Raw genomic sequence first — 16,215 nt, forward strand, 5'->3', positions numbered from 1 at the left:
CACAGGGCCCAAGGATTACCCCTCCCCTCCTGTGCCAAGGTCTGGATCCAAACTGGGCTCCTGAGCTTGGTAGTTCTCAGTAGTTGATCAGTCAATTATACTCCAACAATTTAAGCACTACCCCATACAGGCTCTCAATTTGTGCATATGATTATAGTGCACCAACATTAACAGTACACTACAAATGCAGCTACCCATCACATGTGATATCTTAGTAAACGTGCACTGTGACAAGAAGAATGGCTTTGTTGGAATCTGCCAGTTTTTCAGTCGTGGCACCCAACCAAAAGGGTACATTCTCGGCTAGCTTGGGGGGTGGGTGGGAATCCTGTTACTGTATTCACTGGGATATCTTTACTGGTGAAATGACGAGATATCTCATCTTGCCTCTCAAGCCTATGCATATTTACTTTAAAATGTCCTACCATGTTCAATGGGGCTTTCACATAAGAGTGCATAGCATTGCAGCCTTATTGGCCAAACATCAATAAACTGGCATAACATTGGGATAGGCTTATGGTTCCGAAAAATGTATCTAAAGTTTGTTAATTTCTAGCAAACACCACTTTTAAAATTTCTCCCTACTGTTGCCAACTCTAGGTTGGGAAATTCCTGGAGAGTCAGGTGTGGGGCCCAGAGAAGGTGGAGTTTGGAAGGGGAAGGAACTCAGAGGGGATATGATGCCATACAGTCTGCACTCCGAAGGACCCACCTGGAGGTTGGCAACACTAAATGCCACTTCATTGTTTTCTTTCACGACCTGAGAAAATCCAAACCATTTAAAAATGCTATCACCTTCCACGTGATTTTTCAGACTAGTTTAAAGCTCACCAGAACTGAAGAACTCTTCTACACTCTAAATCTTGTTCACTGCTTCTGTGAATTGGCATTAACGAAAGTATTACATGACTTGATTTTTTCTGACGGTCCAACTCTGCTAGCTACATTTTTTTACTGTTTTATCTCCTGTCCTTTTCCCGCACAATATACGCTTACTTGCGGTCACTCAGCAGTCCCTACAAGCCACCTTCCGTGACTATTGTCGTCAACTCATTTCGCAATTTTCTGCGGTTCTTCGGTGGCTTCACTCATACTACAAGTCCCAGTATCCTCCGCGAGAAGCAAGAGCAAGTTTTCTAAGGGTCTAGGGTGCCGTGACGAATGGAGTGGTTACTGTAGGCACTTGGACTACTACTCCCAGGGTACACCGAGTGGGGTCAAAGAGGAAGTCGAAGATGGCGGCCGACATGGAGCATGAGGAACCGGCTAAGGAAACCGTGCAAACTTTCAAAGAATTGGTGAGGGAGGAGTTGTTATGCCTCTCGGTTCCCGGCTCTTTTCTTTTTCAACCGCTTCTTTCCTTAGTGCTGTTTTTCTGGTAGCGGGCCTGTCCCATGGTTTGTCTCATTTCGCACACACGTGAATAGTCCGTCAGAATTCAGTATCTGTTCCTTGGAGCTATCAGTGTTCGTAATTTTAATTAATTATAGCATGATTTATAATATTATAGCGTGTAGATAGCCTTCCTTCTTCATTTTTGCTGAAGGTAAGTTTATACCACGTTACTGAGATGGAGTTTCTGATGCCAGCCCACCGTTGTTTTACAGTACAATTCAGTAACTGTGTGGTACTACTGGCATACCCATCCTGCTCTCTTATGTGGAGATAGATACTCCCCGGCTGTTTACTTCCTTACTTTCCCTCCTGGGAAAGTAAATGTGAAGATCATAGACACCTATTGTGTAGGAGAAACTAATGGTGTTCCTTGAATCCAGACATTTTGTAGCTGAGATTGCAATGATGTTGGACTTCGTTGTAAAGGGTACTGATGTGATTTGTATATCCTGTTGAAACTAACTATATATTGTGCCATAGTTGTGGACAAAAGTAGGAAAGGTATGCAGATCCAGTGATTTCCTGCAAAGAAAGATTTTCAAAATCTATTATATGTTTATCCTGTCTTTTTTCCTGAGGAATTCTGCTATGTAGTACTTTCATATTTTATTAAGAGTTGTAGCATGCAGGTCAAATCGAGAGAGAGAATGACTTGCACAAGGTCCCCAGTGCAGTTTATGATTGATTGGGGATCCGAACCCAGTTCATTTTGGTTAAAGTCCAGCGACCTCCCTCTATACTGCACTGTCCTTCTTAACAGGGACATCGGTAGGAGCTACTTTTATGGTGTTATTTATTCATCCATTTAGGAAACTTGTATGTTGCCTCTGCAGAACCTGCTCAAAGAGGTTTAATTGATTTTATATGAAGCTAGTGTACTTTTTTAATCTCATAGTTTCGTGTTACCAAAGTTTGCAAATGGCATCTGATTCTCAGATGGGGGAGAAGAGTTTGTTGCAGGCCATACTGAATTGTCAAGCCTGTGCTGCTGATTGTTCCATTTCTTTCACTGGAATAACAGGGAGTGACAGATGTGTTGTGTGAGGCCTGTGATCAGCTGGGATGGAAGATACCAACAAAGATCCAAGTGGAGGCAGTTCCAGTTGCACTCCAAGGTGAGGCTGATTTTGAGATAAAGAATTGAGGGAGAGGAAATTCTCTCAGAATTAAAATCAAAATCTGGATGTTCTGGCAATAGGCATTCTAGTGCTTTATGGACATGTTGCTTATTTATTTATTCTTCAAATTTGTACCCCACCCTCCCAGTGTCTTCCTGCTCTGAACGGCTCAAGTTGCTTTGGAAGAAAGAGTTCAGTTCTGGTTAGAGCTTTTTCTAATATATTGGAAAAGGTGTGTTAAGAGCTGTTTGAGGAAAGATCAGTCTTGTCCATGCTATATAAAAAGACATTTGGTTAATATACAACAGTCTCTTTCTGAGCCAGCTGCTTTGCCAAGATCTGGCAGGAAGCGGTTTGTAAATGTGCATTCAGAAACCCTGGTTAATAAAAATGTTATTCAGAAACCTTAATAAAATGTATTCAAATACGGGGGTAGAAGTGTTGACCTCTTGATTGTTTTGATAAATAGTATACTTTTAGACTTCTATAGATGAAGTGCGTCAAGAGGTCTCTCCTGTGAAATGTTATTCACTTTTAAACAGTGTATTTCTAGATTCATTGTCAGGTTGTTCTGTACATAAACAATACAACTTATCCATAAATCTTTTGGCTTGAAAGATGTCCGCTTAGCCTCAACCAGGGCCAGGGCATTTCCTGCCTTAGCCCAGGCCTGGTGGAACATGCACCCCCTCAAGATCAGGGCTCTGTGGGATTTAATACAGTTCCGCAGGGCCTATAAAACGGAGCTGTTCTGCCAGGCCTTTGGTTGAGGCAGTGGATGCCTGAAGATTTTGGCCTCCCCTGCCTACACTGCCTGGGTTAACTGCCCTTTCTTAAAGATTACCATGACATCTGTTAAATGGGTCCTTGTTTTAGTCATCATATGCCCTGCACTTGTGGGAGGCATTTGTGGATGCCGGAAATTGAATCTTTGCTATCTGTTGGGCTTTTGAGATTTTAACTCTGTATGAAGTGTATTTATTATCATATTGTATCTTAATTGTCGTGACCTGCCCTGAGCCTGCTTGCAGGGAGGGTGGGATATAAATCCAGTGATAAATACATAACGGATGTATCCAAAATACTTTTAAGATGACTTTTGCCCAAAGTCTACCTTGATTGAGCTGATATCCAGGATGGAGATAGGGGGGCTAGAGGACTGATTAGAATAGGGTACTGTTCTTAGGTACCATATCATTATTTGAGGGATGTGTGTTTAAAGTTATCAGTAGTGCAGTTCCCCCCCCTATTCTGGTATTCTGTTTGTAACAGCTAGATTCCACCCAAGTGCTTGGAATGTGATCCATGTATGTCATATTGTTTTTTCTTTAGTGTCAAATGTGACAGAGGTTTTTTTCCTTGTAGGTCGAGATGTCATTGGCTTGGCAGAGACAGGTTCTGGAAAGACAGGGGCTTTTGCTTTGCCCATCCTTCAAGCACTGCTAGAGACCCCTCAACGTTTCTTTGCTTTGGTACTTACACCCACCCGGGAACTTGCCTTTCAGATCTCGGAACAGTTTGAAGCTCTTGGATCTTCCATTGGTGTCCAGAGCAGTAAGTGGCCTTTGTGAGATTGCTTTTGTTAAGCAGAAGACATAATGATGTTTACAAGGAGCAGAGAAGAGATGGAGCAATTGTGTGTGTGGGGGTGCAGAACAGCTTTTATCTTCTGCGAAGTAGGGGTCTCTACATGCCTCCATCTCTATGATTGTAAAAGTAACATTGAAAGTTTGTTGGCAGTTTTCTTTAAAAACCTAGAAACAGAAATTTCAGTGGGTAGATCTTTTGGTGGGTAGATCAGTTTGGTGTAGTGGTTAAGTGTGCGGACTCTAACCTGGGAGAACTAGGTTTGATTCCCCACTCCTCCACTTGCACCTGCTGATGTGACCTTGGGTCAGTCACAAGCTCTGGCACAGCTGTCCTTGAAAAAGAGCAGTTTGTGTCAAAGTTCTCTCAGCCCCACCCACCTCACAGGGTGTCTGTTGTGGGGAGGGGAAGGGAAAGGAGTTTGTAAGCCACTCTGAGACTCCCTTGGGTAGTGAAGGGCGGGGTATAAATCCAATCTCTTCTTTCACAGCTGCTACCCTGCCCTGGTAGTGTAGATTGAGTGAACTATGCAAATAAAATATATTCAATTTGTCTAATTTATTCCACTTAAATAGTTTTAGGAAGAGCCTCTGGTTCATTTTTTTCCCCTTTGGACACATTATTGACAACCCCTCTTGCAGCTTCTCCTATAATAGGTGGCAACTGGGTGTTTTGCTTAATGCCACTCTGTGTGAATTAAAAATAAAGCCTGGATAAGACTCGCTACATGAAGACCATATTTGAGTCTCTTTTGTAATATTCAATCAGCTAAAGGATCCTAACTGTAGCAATCCAGTTCCTAAGTAATTTTGAGATCTGGGCCGTGGTCATGCTTGAAAGCCAGATAACAGGCCCAGCTCCTTTTGTGTAGGTAGGGATTTTATGGAGAAACTAACAGATACTAGGATACTGACAGTGCAGTCTTAAACAGTTTCACCCTTCTAAGTCCATTGAAATCCGTGCGCTAAGGAGAGTGTAACTCTGATTAGGATTGCAGTGAGCATAGCTTTGATGGGAGGTAGATTCAGGATGAAGAAACAGAAATCCTTCTTTACTCAACAATTGATTAAAATGTGGAATTCTCTGCCAGAAGATGCAGTGATGGCCAGAGGCACAAACAGATTTTAAAAGGGATTAGACAGATTCGTGGAGGATAGGTCTATCAGTGGCTACTAGCCGTGGTGCCTAAAGGGAACCTCCACATTTAGAGGCACTAAACCTCTGAATCTCAGAGCCAGGAAGCAGCATCAGGGAATGGCCTTGGTCTCTATGCCCTTTTGTTGGCCCTCCAGAGGAACTGGTTGGGGACCGTGTGAGACTGGATGCTGGACTAGATGGACCACCAGTCTGATACAGCAGGGCTCTTCTTATGCTCTTTCCTGAAAATGAATTGTGGGCAGGGTGCTCAGAGAGTACTGACAGAGGTAGCCAGCTGTTTGTGTTTCAAAGGACCTTATTTGGCTTTTCTTTCCCTAGCTGTAATCGTTGGAGGAATTGACATGATGGCTCAGTCTCTGGCCTTAGCCAAGAAGCCGCATGTAATAATAGGTAAGTAGATGGGATTACCCAAGTAACAATAATGAGATCTTAAGGAATCCATGTTATCTGGAAGGTATTGCAGAGTTGAATTCTTCTACCTCTGAAGTGAAGCAATGAGAAGCATTAGGAGAAGTACCTGATTGCCCAGAAGCAAGCGACACGGGGTTGCCCAGCTATCTCGGAATCTTTGGGGCTTGAAAGGCAGAATAGAAACCTTTCAAGTAAATCATTTAAGCATTGGTGATACAAATACTTTACTTCTCTCTCCCTGCCTTTCCTGTTCAATGCTTCCTGAGTCCAGCTAGCTAGAAAGCTAGCCAACAGCTGTCACTGTTGCTCTTCAGTTCTAGAATAATGGCAGTTGTGGGAACACAGTCCGGCACACCCCCAGCTTCCTCCATCCAGCAGCTCTTCTGCCTGGGACTCTCAGTTGCCATTCCCTAGTGTAGAATCTTTCTGGCTCTTTTCTGCTAGAAGAGGGCTTAATCATGTTATTTGTAATTTGAGCAGGATTGTTCGGACTCTTTTTCATCTAGTTTGAGAATGCCTAATAGGTTGGCCAAGCTTATGCTGTAACTTCATGGGGTTAAAACCTATTCTTGATTTAGGTCAGGATCCTCTTTTTTCACAGTCTCGCCTTTGTCTCTCTCAAAACAACCCTGCCAATTCTGACCTGTGCAAGGCCTTGGCTCAGTGCTTACTCTTGTGTCTATGTTTGCAGAGGCTTATCAAAGAAGGAAACAATGGTAATCGGAAAAGTGATGTGCTAAAATGTGTGTGGTGGTCACATGGCAGCAGTACTCTGTAGATGGTGCCAGGTGTTAACATCTTATTTTCAGTCACATACCCAACTGGGCAAAATTCTGGAATATTCTCCTCTTGATGATCTCACATAGTTCCCTGTCCCCCTGGCAGCTACCCCTGGTCGCCTTATTGATCATCTTGAGAACACAAAAGGCTTTAATTTGAGAGCTCTGAAGTACCTTGTTATGGATGAAGCAGACCGGATCCTCAACATGGACTTTGAGACAGAGGTGAGCTCTGCAAATCCCTGGCTTTTCTGAGTAATTTTAATGATGCTGTCTAGCGCTGCAGTGCCAAATGTTGCAACGTGTACTTGGCAGGCACTGGCTCCTACCTGCATTCCACTTGTTGACAAGAAAAACACACCAGTCTTCGCAAAGAGGCATGCTTTCTCCACCATTTACAGCTAGTAGCTTGCTGGAATGCTCATTGTGTTGCTCTGGACTGCCTCTTTCCCACTGTGTGGATCGACTGTCCTACAGTTGACACAGTGGCATTATTGGTAATTGTGACGTCCTCCTTATTGGGAGGACTGGGTTCCCTTTAAAAGTGTTCTTTTTATTTTATTCTACTAGGTATATACGGCTGCCACCAGGAAATTTAAGGCTTTGCAAACCTTTATACTTTACTGTTGCTCTTACTATTTTGGTAGACCAAGTACAAGGCTTACGAGGAACTATGTGGTCTTGAGGAAGTATTTCTTTCAGAGCTGGTATACCTAAATAAAAGAGGATTTATTGAAGTAATTCATAAATAAAAGGGTAGAATAATGTAACCAGTAAGGAGTAAATCATGAACAAATGCTTAGTGTATCACACACAATCTGCTCCCTTACTGACAGGGATCTTTCAGGTAACTTTGTAACACTTTAACTCAAGGTCATATATGTTTACTGTTTCTCTCCAGGACATACAGCCTTTCCTATAACTTGTCTTCAATTAAGCTTTCATTTAATTTTTCCTATTCTCTCAGCCTTCCTTCTGCTTCTCACTTCCCTCACACAGAACTGCTTCTCTCTCCTTCTCTCACAGAACTCAGAACTAACTGAACTCCTCAACTGTCAAACCTGTAACTGTAACACCTGACTGACATACATATCCACTCATTCTCACTTCCAAAACCCCGCCCCCTCTGTCAACCACCAATCATACCACGCTTGCTTCTCTCAACCACTCTAGTCTACTTACCACCGCCATGCAACCAAACTTTTAAAGAGACACACACACACTTAAAACAAGGAATCATTACAGTAATGCTTCTGTACCCTTTTAGAAAAAGCAAGATTTCTTGGAAGGCTTGTAATCTTGTTATTAAGTGCTATCCAGGTTCTCTTCCAGGGCTCTGTTGGATTACACTTATGCTGTACTCTAGCCTCACCATGTGGCTACTGTAGTGCACCATATTGCACACAGGCTGCAACTTGTTACAGTGGTTCAAATAAAAGGAAGTGACTTCCATAACTGCTTATTCCATTTGCACCGAGGTTGATTGGTACTCCACAAGGATATTCTGTGCGTGTGCGCAAGCATGTGTATGTAATGATTATTTGGCTGTGACTTTGTTTCACTTGCCTGTTTTCTTCACAGGTAGACAAGATCCTGAAAGTGATTCCCAGAGACAGGAAGACATTTCTCTTTTCTGCTACAATGACTAAAAAGGTGCGAGAAGCTGGCATTAACCTTCTGACTGAGTTAGGGAAGAAGAAGAGAAAAAGGGGGTATCGAAACCAGGCAAGTGAAGAATGACAAGTTGTGTCTGACAATTAAATTCAAGTCTGTTTTTCGTTCAGGTGCAAAAACTCCAGCGTGCAGCGCTTAAGGATCCGGTTAAGTGTGCAGTTTCGACTAAGTACCAGACTGTTGAAAAACTGCAACAATATTATATTTTCATCCCTTCCAAGTTCAAGGTAACTTTATTTCCTTTCTCTGTTTCATACTGCTGCAGCACTCCTCTTTACTCTTTAAGAAAAAAATATTCTCCTTTACCTAATCTGCATTATTTCTTTCCCTTTCTGATCTAATCTCCACCCCCACCCCACCCCCCTGGCTCCTCTCCTAGGACAGTTACCTCGTCTATATTCTGAACGAACTTGCCGGGAATTCGTTCATGATATTCTGCAGTACTTGCAACAACACTCAGAGGACAGCCCTCCTGCTTCGGAATCTGGGCTTCACTGCCATCCCCCTCCACGGACAGATGAGTCAGGTATTGGCTGGCCTTCATGCAAGGAGGTTTCTGGGGTGCTCTAATGGAATCATAAGCATTGTAATGACAAATGCAATGTATGTGTAGTGTTAGATTTGTTTATCCTTTTACTAAAAAAAAAAGCACAAAAACTTCTAGTCTTGTGGAATAGATGAAAAGTGAATCTCGAAATTTTTACTTTTTTAAAATACTTTTTTCCTGGTTGGAAAAGTTTTAAAAGCTGCTTACTGTTTCTTCTTCTTCTTCTTCAGAATAAACGATTAGGATCCCTGAATAAGTTCAAGGCCAAAGAACGATCTATTCTGTTGGCTACGGACGTCGCTAGCAGAGGTCTGGACATCCCCCATGTCGATGTAGTGATAAACTTTGACATTCCTACCCATTCCAAGGTGAGTTGAAAGGAAAGCTGCTATCTGCCTCTCAAAATTTGGGACGTCTCAATGGAGTTCACAGGAAAAGATAGGAAATACTTGGCTTTCTTCTTCCATAATTGTGGGTAGTTCATAGTGGTGGAACAGCAACACTTTTTCTGTGAGCCCTCATTGAATGATAAAAAGTTGGGGAAAGGAGTAAGTATACCAGCAAGGGATGTGGCTGCAGGATACTGTTGTTCATACGGTAGAGTTCAAAGTGATAAGTGAAGGGTTCACTTTGGTCGGGTCACGCTTTCCTGAAGGAGCCAGTGTGCAGGTTGAGGTTGTTCCTGAACCTGGCTTTGTTGCTTGATGCTTAGGTGGCAGCTATGGCTGAGAGTCTCCCCCTCCCCCCCAAATCTTTGTTTGATCCACCGTCTTTCAGAAAAATCAAGATCATGTTTCTGTAAGCCAGGCCTCATAGTCAGGCTAGTTTAATGATGCTTGGAAGACTATTCAGAAACATTAGCAGATTCAAATTTTTTAGATGGGAGTCGTTCTTGGGGGATCATGTAACAACAGTCCTAGAAGATATCCACTGGGTATTAGCTGGTTTTCAGACTCAATTCAAGGTGCTGTTTTTTGTTCTTGAGATTCCAACATAAACAGGAGCCTGATTACTTGAAGGAATACCCCCTCTTCTGAATATCTCTCCACATACACTGATAACTTATGAGGAGGCTGTCTTGTTGGAGGTGTGAAAGGTGGCTACAAAGGCTTAGAGCTTTGTTAGCGTGGGACTCCATTCTCATGCTCCCTACCTAGGACTTTGGATCTCTCACTCCTCTCTTGGCTTTTAGAAAGCAGGTGAAGGCCATTTTATTTAGAAAGCTGTTTCAGTTGGTTATTACAATGGTCTGGAGAACTGCTATTTTAATATTTTTCTTGTAGTGTATTATATGTGTTGATTCTATGGGTTGTTTTGTGAATTTTATGGTATATTATAAACTGCTCAGGGAGGCAGTATAGTATAGTGCTTTGAATGTTGGAGACCCAAGTTCAGCCATGAAGCAGGCTGGTTGATTGTGGAGCAATCATGCATTTCCAGCCCCACCTACCAATCAGGGCTGTTGTGAGGATAAATGGGGAAGTGGAAATGTGTATGGCATCCTAAGTTCCTTGGAGGAAGAGTGTGATAAAATGGATCAGTAGGTAGCATTGTGTTTGAGGTAGCTGACCATATAGTCCGTTTCCATAGTCTGTTACTATCAGATGTCTTCCAGTCTTCAATGTGCAACCCTAATGAGATATGCCTTCATTTTGCCCATCAGAATTATTTGCTTGCTGTTGCTTAGCTAAGAATAGCTATTACAAAGATATCTTTATGGAAGTATCATTTCTCCCCACTATACAGTTTGTATTTTTTAAGACAGATAAATAGTTCAAAAGGCTCTGGTTGGAATCAAATGAAGAATTCCACATGGTACTTTGCAAATGATTGATCAGGTAGCCACTTTAACTGTATGGGGAGGCAGCTGGTTGCAGCCACTTACCTACCTAAGCCCAGCTACCTGGGTGAAACTAGACAGCCTTGAAATAGGCCAAATACATATTCTGATGAAGCAAGATGGAACATGCATCATGGTGCCTTCTCCACCATAGCTTGGTCCAGGTTCCGCTCTTTTTAGTATTTTCTGTTGCCTGATCTGTGTTCTTTGACTGGCTCTCTGGATCTGTTTCAGGATTACATTCATCGTGTGGGAAGAACTGCTCGTGCTGGGCGCTCTGGCAAATCAATCACCTTTGTCACGCAGTAAGTAGTGCTGTACACCATGGACAGCAGCTCTGCATCTTATCCGAGTGGGTGGGGAAGTATGCTTGTGATGTGGAACAGCAACAGCATGAGGATCCTGTGATGGAGGGGAATAGAGGTGGGTCCTGACCAGTGAGTTAGTGTGAGCTAGCTCACAGTTTATTAGCCTCTAGCTCACATGTTTTTGTCTTAGTTCAGGAAGGATGGCTCCAGAGCCAACTAATTGATGCAGTAACCACATCGCTCGCTCACAACTTTGATGCCAGTAGCTCACAAAGTGGAATTTTTGTTCACAGGACTCCACAGTTTAGAGGGAGCATTGTTGTTTTTTTAATAATAATTTTTATTAATTTTCAAAAATATAGAGTACAGAGTAACAAGATCAGTTGAACGAGCTACAACTGGTTTATAAACATAAGGTATTCCTGTACCGAAGAAACAGCAAACCAAACTTTTTAAAAAGACAAACTTTCAACTCGTACACTTTCAACAAACCTAATAACTTTTAAATAAACATTTAATATTGGCTATTTATGGAGTCAGTAGCTTAGGAGGAGGTCAGCTGTTAACCAACTGTGAGACTGGTTCACCTTAGAGTATATCTCTAAGCCGCTCTGAGACACCTTTGGGTAGTGAAGGGTGGGATATAAATCCAATCTCTTCTTCTCCATCTTGACCTGTTTTTTCTAATAATAAAGACCATTTTTCTAGTGGATTAAGTAACTCCCTCTCACATCTGTTCACGTCAAAGAAAACCACACACTTTTCCATTAGAAAGTAGTCCCAGGCTATAGAGATGCAGCGATTAACTGTAGGGAGCATTGTTTGGAATGCTTTTGGAGGGGATCCTAAAAGAATGTCAACGGGTGCAATGCCGCCAGGCAGAGGCCGATGCGTTTAATACCTTTCCTTAGCCCCCTCTGCCAGTGTTCCCTCTAAGCTGAGTTAGTGTGAGCTAGCTCACAGTTTTTTAGCCTCTGGCTCACACATTTTTGTCTTAGGAAAGATGGCTCCAGAACAAACTAATTTATACAGCAGCCAAATCTCCTGCTCACAACTTTAATGCCAATAGCTCACAGAGTAGAATTTTTGCTCACAGGGCTTCATAGCTTAGAGGGAACTTGGGTCCTGATTAGTTTATGGGGTGCTGATCAAGGGGAATGAGAGACAAGATATGACAGAGACCTTGGCTACTGTCCCACAGGTATGATGTGGAGCTCTTCCAGCGCATTGAGCACCTGATAGGCAAGAAGCTGCCTGCTTTCCCCACTCAGGAGGATGAGGTCATGATGCTGACGGAGCGTGTGGCAGAAGCACAAAGATTTGCTCGGATGGTAGGTCTTGCTGCCTGTCGGTAGTTGTCAGACTGTGTCTGCCCAACCACAGATCCATGAGTTTGTTTCATATTGGGAGGGCAGCCATTGGTTAGCAAACCCATCTGAGCAGCTTTGCCTATGGGTGCATTTGGAGTGCGCAATGCCAGGAACATTGTTAGTGCAAAGTAACCACATGCAAGGCCATTTCTGATTTAAGATGTACATCATGTGCCACAGTCTTTTGCTTCTTTCCAAGTTGGCTGTGAGAGCAAGTAGTTTTTAAAAACATATCTGTTGCACACTAACACTTCACAGTTGAAAATAGGGATGTTTCTTTGTATGGGTGGGAGGGGCCTGGGGCAAGGAGCAATGTAGCCACCTCCTCAAAAATGAGACATTTGGAAGGGCAAGTTCCTTCCAAAGCTGTGAAAAATGTGCCTTTCCTGGCTGAATGGGAGCAGTTGGATGGGTGTTCTCAAATCCAAAAATGTAAGTTCTTCATGAAATGCCCACTACAGAACTTAGGAAACTGGGAGGCAGATTTTTTTTCTGCACACACATACTCTCTGCTTCCTCCCTCCCCCAGAATAGCAGTGAACAGTATCAAAAGTGTTCACCTATTCAGAGTGAGGGCAGGAAAGCATTCACCCTCAGGGACAAGCTAGATAATATGGTGTGTCTGGGGCCACTGTTGCCAGTTTACCACTGGAATTCCCTCACTTTACAAACACCGGGGGGGGGGGGAAGCTTCCTCCCCTGGTGCTATACTGAAGAGCCCCAAACCCCAAAGTGAGCTAGCAATAAAATGGCATCCACAGGTATACCATATCTTCTAGTTCATCCCTCACTCTGAGCTGGTCTTGTGCTGTTGTGACATAGCCAAATCTGATCACAGCGCCTAGCAAAAAGGACACTGTTTTAAAAAGTGGTGCCAAAATAGAGGAGGGGAAGTGAATAGATGTGAAAAGGTAGCATTTATGTGGGGGTGATAGGAAAGTTTCCCCTTCCCTCTGATAACATTTGTGAATATTTGGTGCATTCTCAATTTAGAATCCACTTACATATCTACTGGTTAAGCCTGTGGTGCTGATTGCGTGTCTAATGCGTTCAGTCCTCTTTATCTTCATGATTCTTCTTCTAACTGCTGAGAAGCTCAAGTAATTGCCATTCTATTTTCACCACAGGAATTGCGGCAGCAGGAAGAAAAGAAGAAGCGCTCTCGAGATGAGGCAGATGACGGTGATGACACTGAGGGAACAATGGGCGTCAGGAACAAAGTGGCTGGTGGGAAAAAGAAGAAGCGGAAAGCGTGACATTTCTTTGTGCTGTTAGGTTCCTTGGTTTCTGGGAAGCTCTGGTTCAGCGCCATTATCAGACTGGCTCTCCATCACTAGCCTAATAACAAGAACTCTTCTGCTTGATTAGTGTCTTTGCTAGTGGGACGCAATCCAATATCCTGGATATAATGCTGATTTATTTTATGAAAGAAGCTTGGGAAACATACAGCAGTGTTCGGGATTGCTCATTACGCATTTTTTATCCACCACTAGGGAGCAGGAGAGAACTGGTTCGATGATCTTTTTCTGGGCAGTGAATCTTTTCAGTCTACTGCCACCCAAGTTATATAGAGAGACTTCCACATCCCATAATTTTATGAAATGACGGGGGGGGGGGGGGGGGTGGTAAAAAAACCCCATTATATTGGTTCCTGGATTTGCAGACAAAGAGGATGAAACTCTGAAATGAGTTTCTTGCCTTAAATCAGGGAGAAAAATAAAAATGTGTGTATATTTAAACCAAAGCTAGACTGGTTGCCTTTCCATGTCTCCATGGTGTTGTTGCCATGCTGTGCTTTTCCTTTCTTGTTTCAAGTATTTGTGCTGATCAAATTGGTGATACCCTGTTTCCCCGAAAATAAGACCTACCCCAAAAATAAGCCCTAGCAGGATTTCTATGCATTTGTGGTATAAGCCCTAGTGTGTCTTCTTGAGAAAAAATAAATATAAGACAGTGTCTTATTTTCGGGAAAACACGGTAGGTACCCATCAGTGCTGGATGTGTTTATGTGCTATGCCTGCTTCACCTCAAAAAGAAGTCCTTCCACAAGAGGGAAAATACTGGTTTAAAGTGCATGCTTCCTTTCTCCCTCCTTTCTGGAGTCCGGCCCAAGAGCAGCACTCAGAGGCAGTGCGTGTTCAGGCAAGATGTCCACCAGACTGCATGGGGAATAGCCAGTTGATTGCTGTTTTCCTCCCTCTCTGTGCTGCTCTGCTTAGCAGAATGAAAGCACTTTAATAAAAGTGAGAGGGCCTCCGCCTTGTGTCCTCTTGCTGAAAGTCCTTGGGCTCTGTTTCCATTGCTGCTCGCTGGCAGTATGTGAACAGTGAAGGTGATTTCACTAGAAACAGGCCACCCACTCATATAACTGAGTGATGATCTGGTGACTACAGTGTTTCTATATTGAGTACACAGAGCTGTGACAGCAAAACCGTGTCCTCCCTGGTATTGATGCATGTTCCTAACTGGTTTTTCAATAACAAATGAGGGCAGGCTTAACAATACGAGACCTGCTTCTGAACTTCAGTAAAGTCTGTTTGTTATGACGGGGGTGGGGGGGGTGCTGTATAGCAAGGGACTTGTGCATTCCCAGTGCCCCATGAGCAGCACTTGCTGAGTTTTGCATAGGGGTAGAGATGTATGTTTCTGGAAATTGTAAAGCCATGAGGGGGGATCCTGTTTTTTCCTAGAAAAACATACCAGTTTTGGAAAACACTGAAATATATGCAGTACTTATTGTCCTATCAAACCTAAGGTGATGTTACTGCTTTAACAACATAAAATGAATCATTTATAACTTACTGAGCATATAAAACTGCAACATTTGACACACTTATGGACTTGACCGTTATAAATGCCTCAGTTTTCTATAAGTAAAATTGCAAGTGTATGCAATACTTGAGAGAGAAGACTGCAAGCTGATGCACCCTTTGCTATCCTAGCACAGGTACCTTAATTTTTGCCGTCTGCTTTAGAGAGCGCTCGGTTCTCAATGGAACTTTCAGAGTTTTCCCCTGAGGCTTTGGTGCACTTTCTGCCCTGCCTCCTCCTGATCTTTTTCTCCCTCCAGCAAGGTAAGGCAATAAGCTACCCTATCTGTGGATATATGTGTCACAGTGGTTTGCGGGAGAGGAGAAAAAGTCAACCACATCAGGTCAAAATGACAACAGAAAGTATGCAACAGTTGACAAGCAATGAAAGCCCTGCATGCCCCCCTCATGAGATCAGGTATCCGTTAGGTACAGAAATGCCTCTTGGATCTAATAGCTATACATGTCTACAGCATGCCTGGTCTTCGAAAGCATTTAATTCATCCTAAAAAAAAGAATATAGGAGTTTTTCCCCCACTACTACAAATGTGTAATTTTGCTATTGGAAAAACTGAAAGGAAAAAAGGCCTCAGAGAAAAAAAACTGGGCTTTTTTTTCTGAATTTTCCCATCCCCCCCCCCCCCCCCCCCCCAAAAAAACGGGGTTTTTTTTTTAAATTTTCCCCCCCCCCCCCCCCCCCCCGGCCTTCACATCTCTGCCTAGGAGTGGATGTCAGCCCTTCAGCATTAGAAGAGCCCTGCTGCATCAGACCAGTGGTCTGTCTAGTCCAGCATCCTGTTTCACACAGCCGGGAGACATTTGCCCTGGAAGACCAATGAACAGGCACAGAGACCAAGGCCTTTCCCCTAATTTGCCTTGTAGGCTTTGGCTTTCAAAAGTTTACTGGCTCTAGATATGCAGGTTCCCTTTACTGATCATGGGTAGTAGCCACTGATGGACCTGTCCTCCATGAATCTGCTGTCCTTTTTAAAGTCATCTATGCCCATCACTACCTGGCAGTATATTCCACAGTTTAATTACTCATTGAGTAAAGTAGTTCTTTTAGTCTATCCTGTACCTGTTGTCTGTCAACTTCATTGGGGGCCTCCTGAGTTCTAGTATAATTGGGGGGGGGCAGGGCCGGCTCCAGCTTATTTTGCACCCTAGGCGAGGATCCCTTCTGCCCCCCCCCCCCCGGGGCCCCCCCCATTTTAAAAA

The 16,215-nt window shown here is 43.3% G+C and overlaps 1 protein-coding gene across 1 annotated transcript; it reads left to right on the plus strand.

Annotated features, from left to right (window-relative positions):
• The first annotated feature begins 1,235 nt into the window (after nucleotides 1-1,235).
• Nucleotides 1,236-13,813, plus strand: DDX47 (DEAD-box helicase 47). Its single transcript, XM_015421307.1, has 12 exons — nucleotides 1,236-1,298; nucleotides 2,417-2,510; nucleotides 3,879-4,067; nucleotides 5,577-5,648; nucleotides 6,555-6,673; nucleotides 8,030-8,101; nucleotides 8,233-8,349; nucleotides 8,502-8,648; nucleotides 8,900-9,037; nucleotides 10,744-10,814; nucleotides 12,019-12,148; nucleotides 13,315-13,813. The coding sequence occupies exons 1-12, from the start codon at nucleotides 1,236-1,238 to the stop codon at nucleotides 13,441-13,443; spliced, it is 1,341 nt and encodes a 446-aa protein (XP_015276793.1). The 3' UTR covers nucleotides 13,444-13,813.
• Nucleotides 13,814-16,215: the final 2,402 nt, after the last annotated feature.

The sequence above is a fragment of the Gekko japonicus genome, unplaced genomic scaffold (assembly GCF_001447785.1).
Source record: "Gekko japonicus isolate JY-2015 unplaced genomic scaffold, Gekko_japonicus_V1.1 scaffold443, whole genome shotgun sequence".
NCBI classification, from domain to species: Eukaryota; Metazoa; Chordata; class Lepidosauria; order Squamata; family Gekkonidae; genus Gekko; species Gekko japonicus.

Excerpts from the sequence above, each read along its gene's own strand:
- DDX47 (XM_015421307.1), top strand. The coding sequence starts at position 1,236 with ATGGCGGCCGACATGGAGCATGAGGAACCGGCTAAGGAAACCGTGCAA. Across the intron at positions 5,649-6,554 it reads GAAGCCGCATGTAATAATAG|CTACCCCTGGTCGCCTTATT; the intron begins GTAAGTAGATGG and ends TCCCCCTGGCAG. Across the intron at positions 12,149-13,314 it reads CACAAAGATTTGCTCGGATG|GAATTGCGGCAGCAGGAAGA; the intron begins GTAGGTCTTGCT and ends TTTTCACCACAG.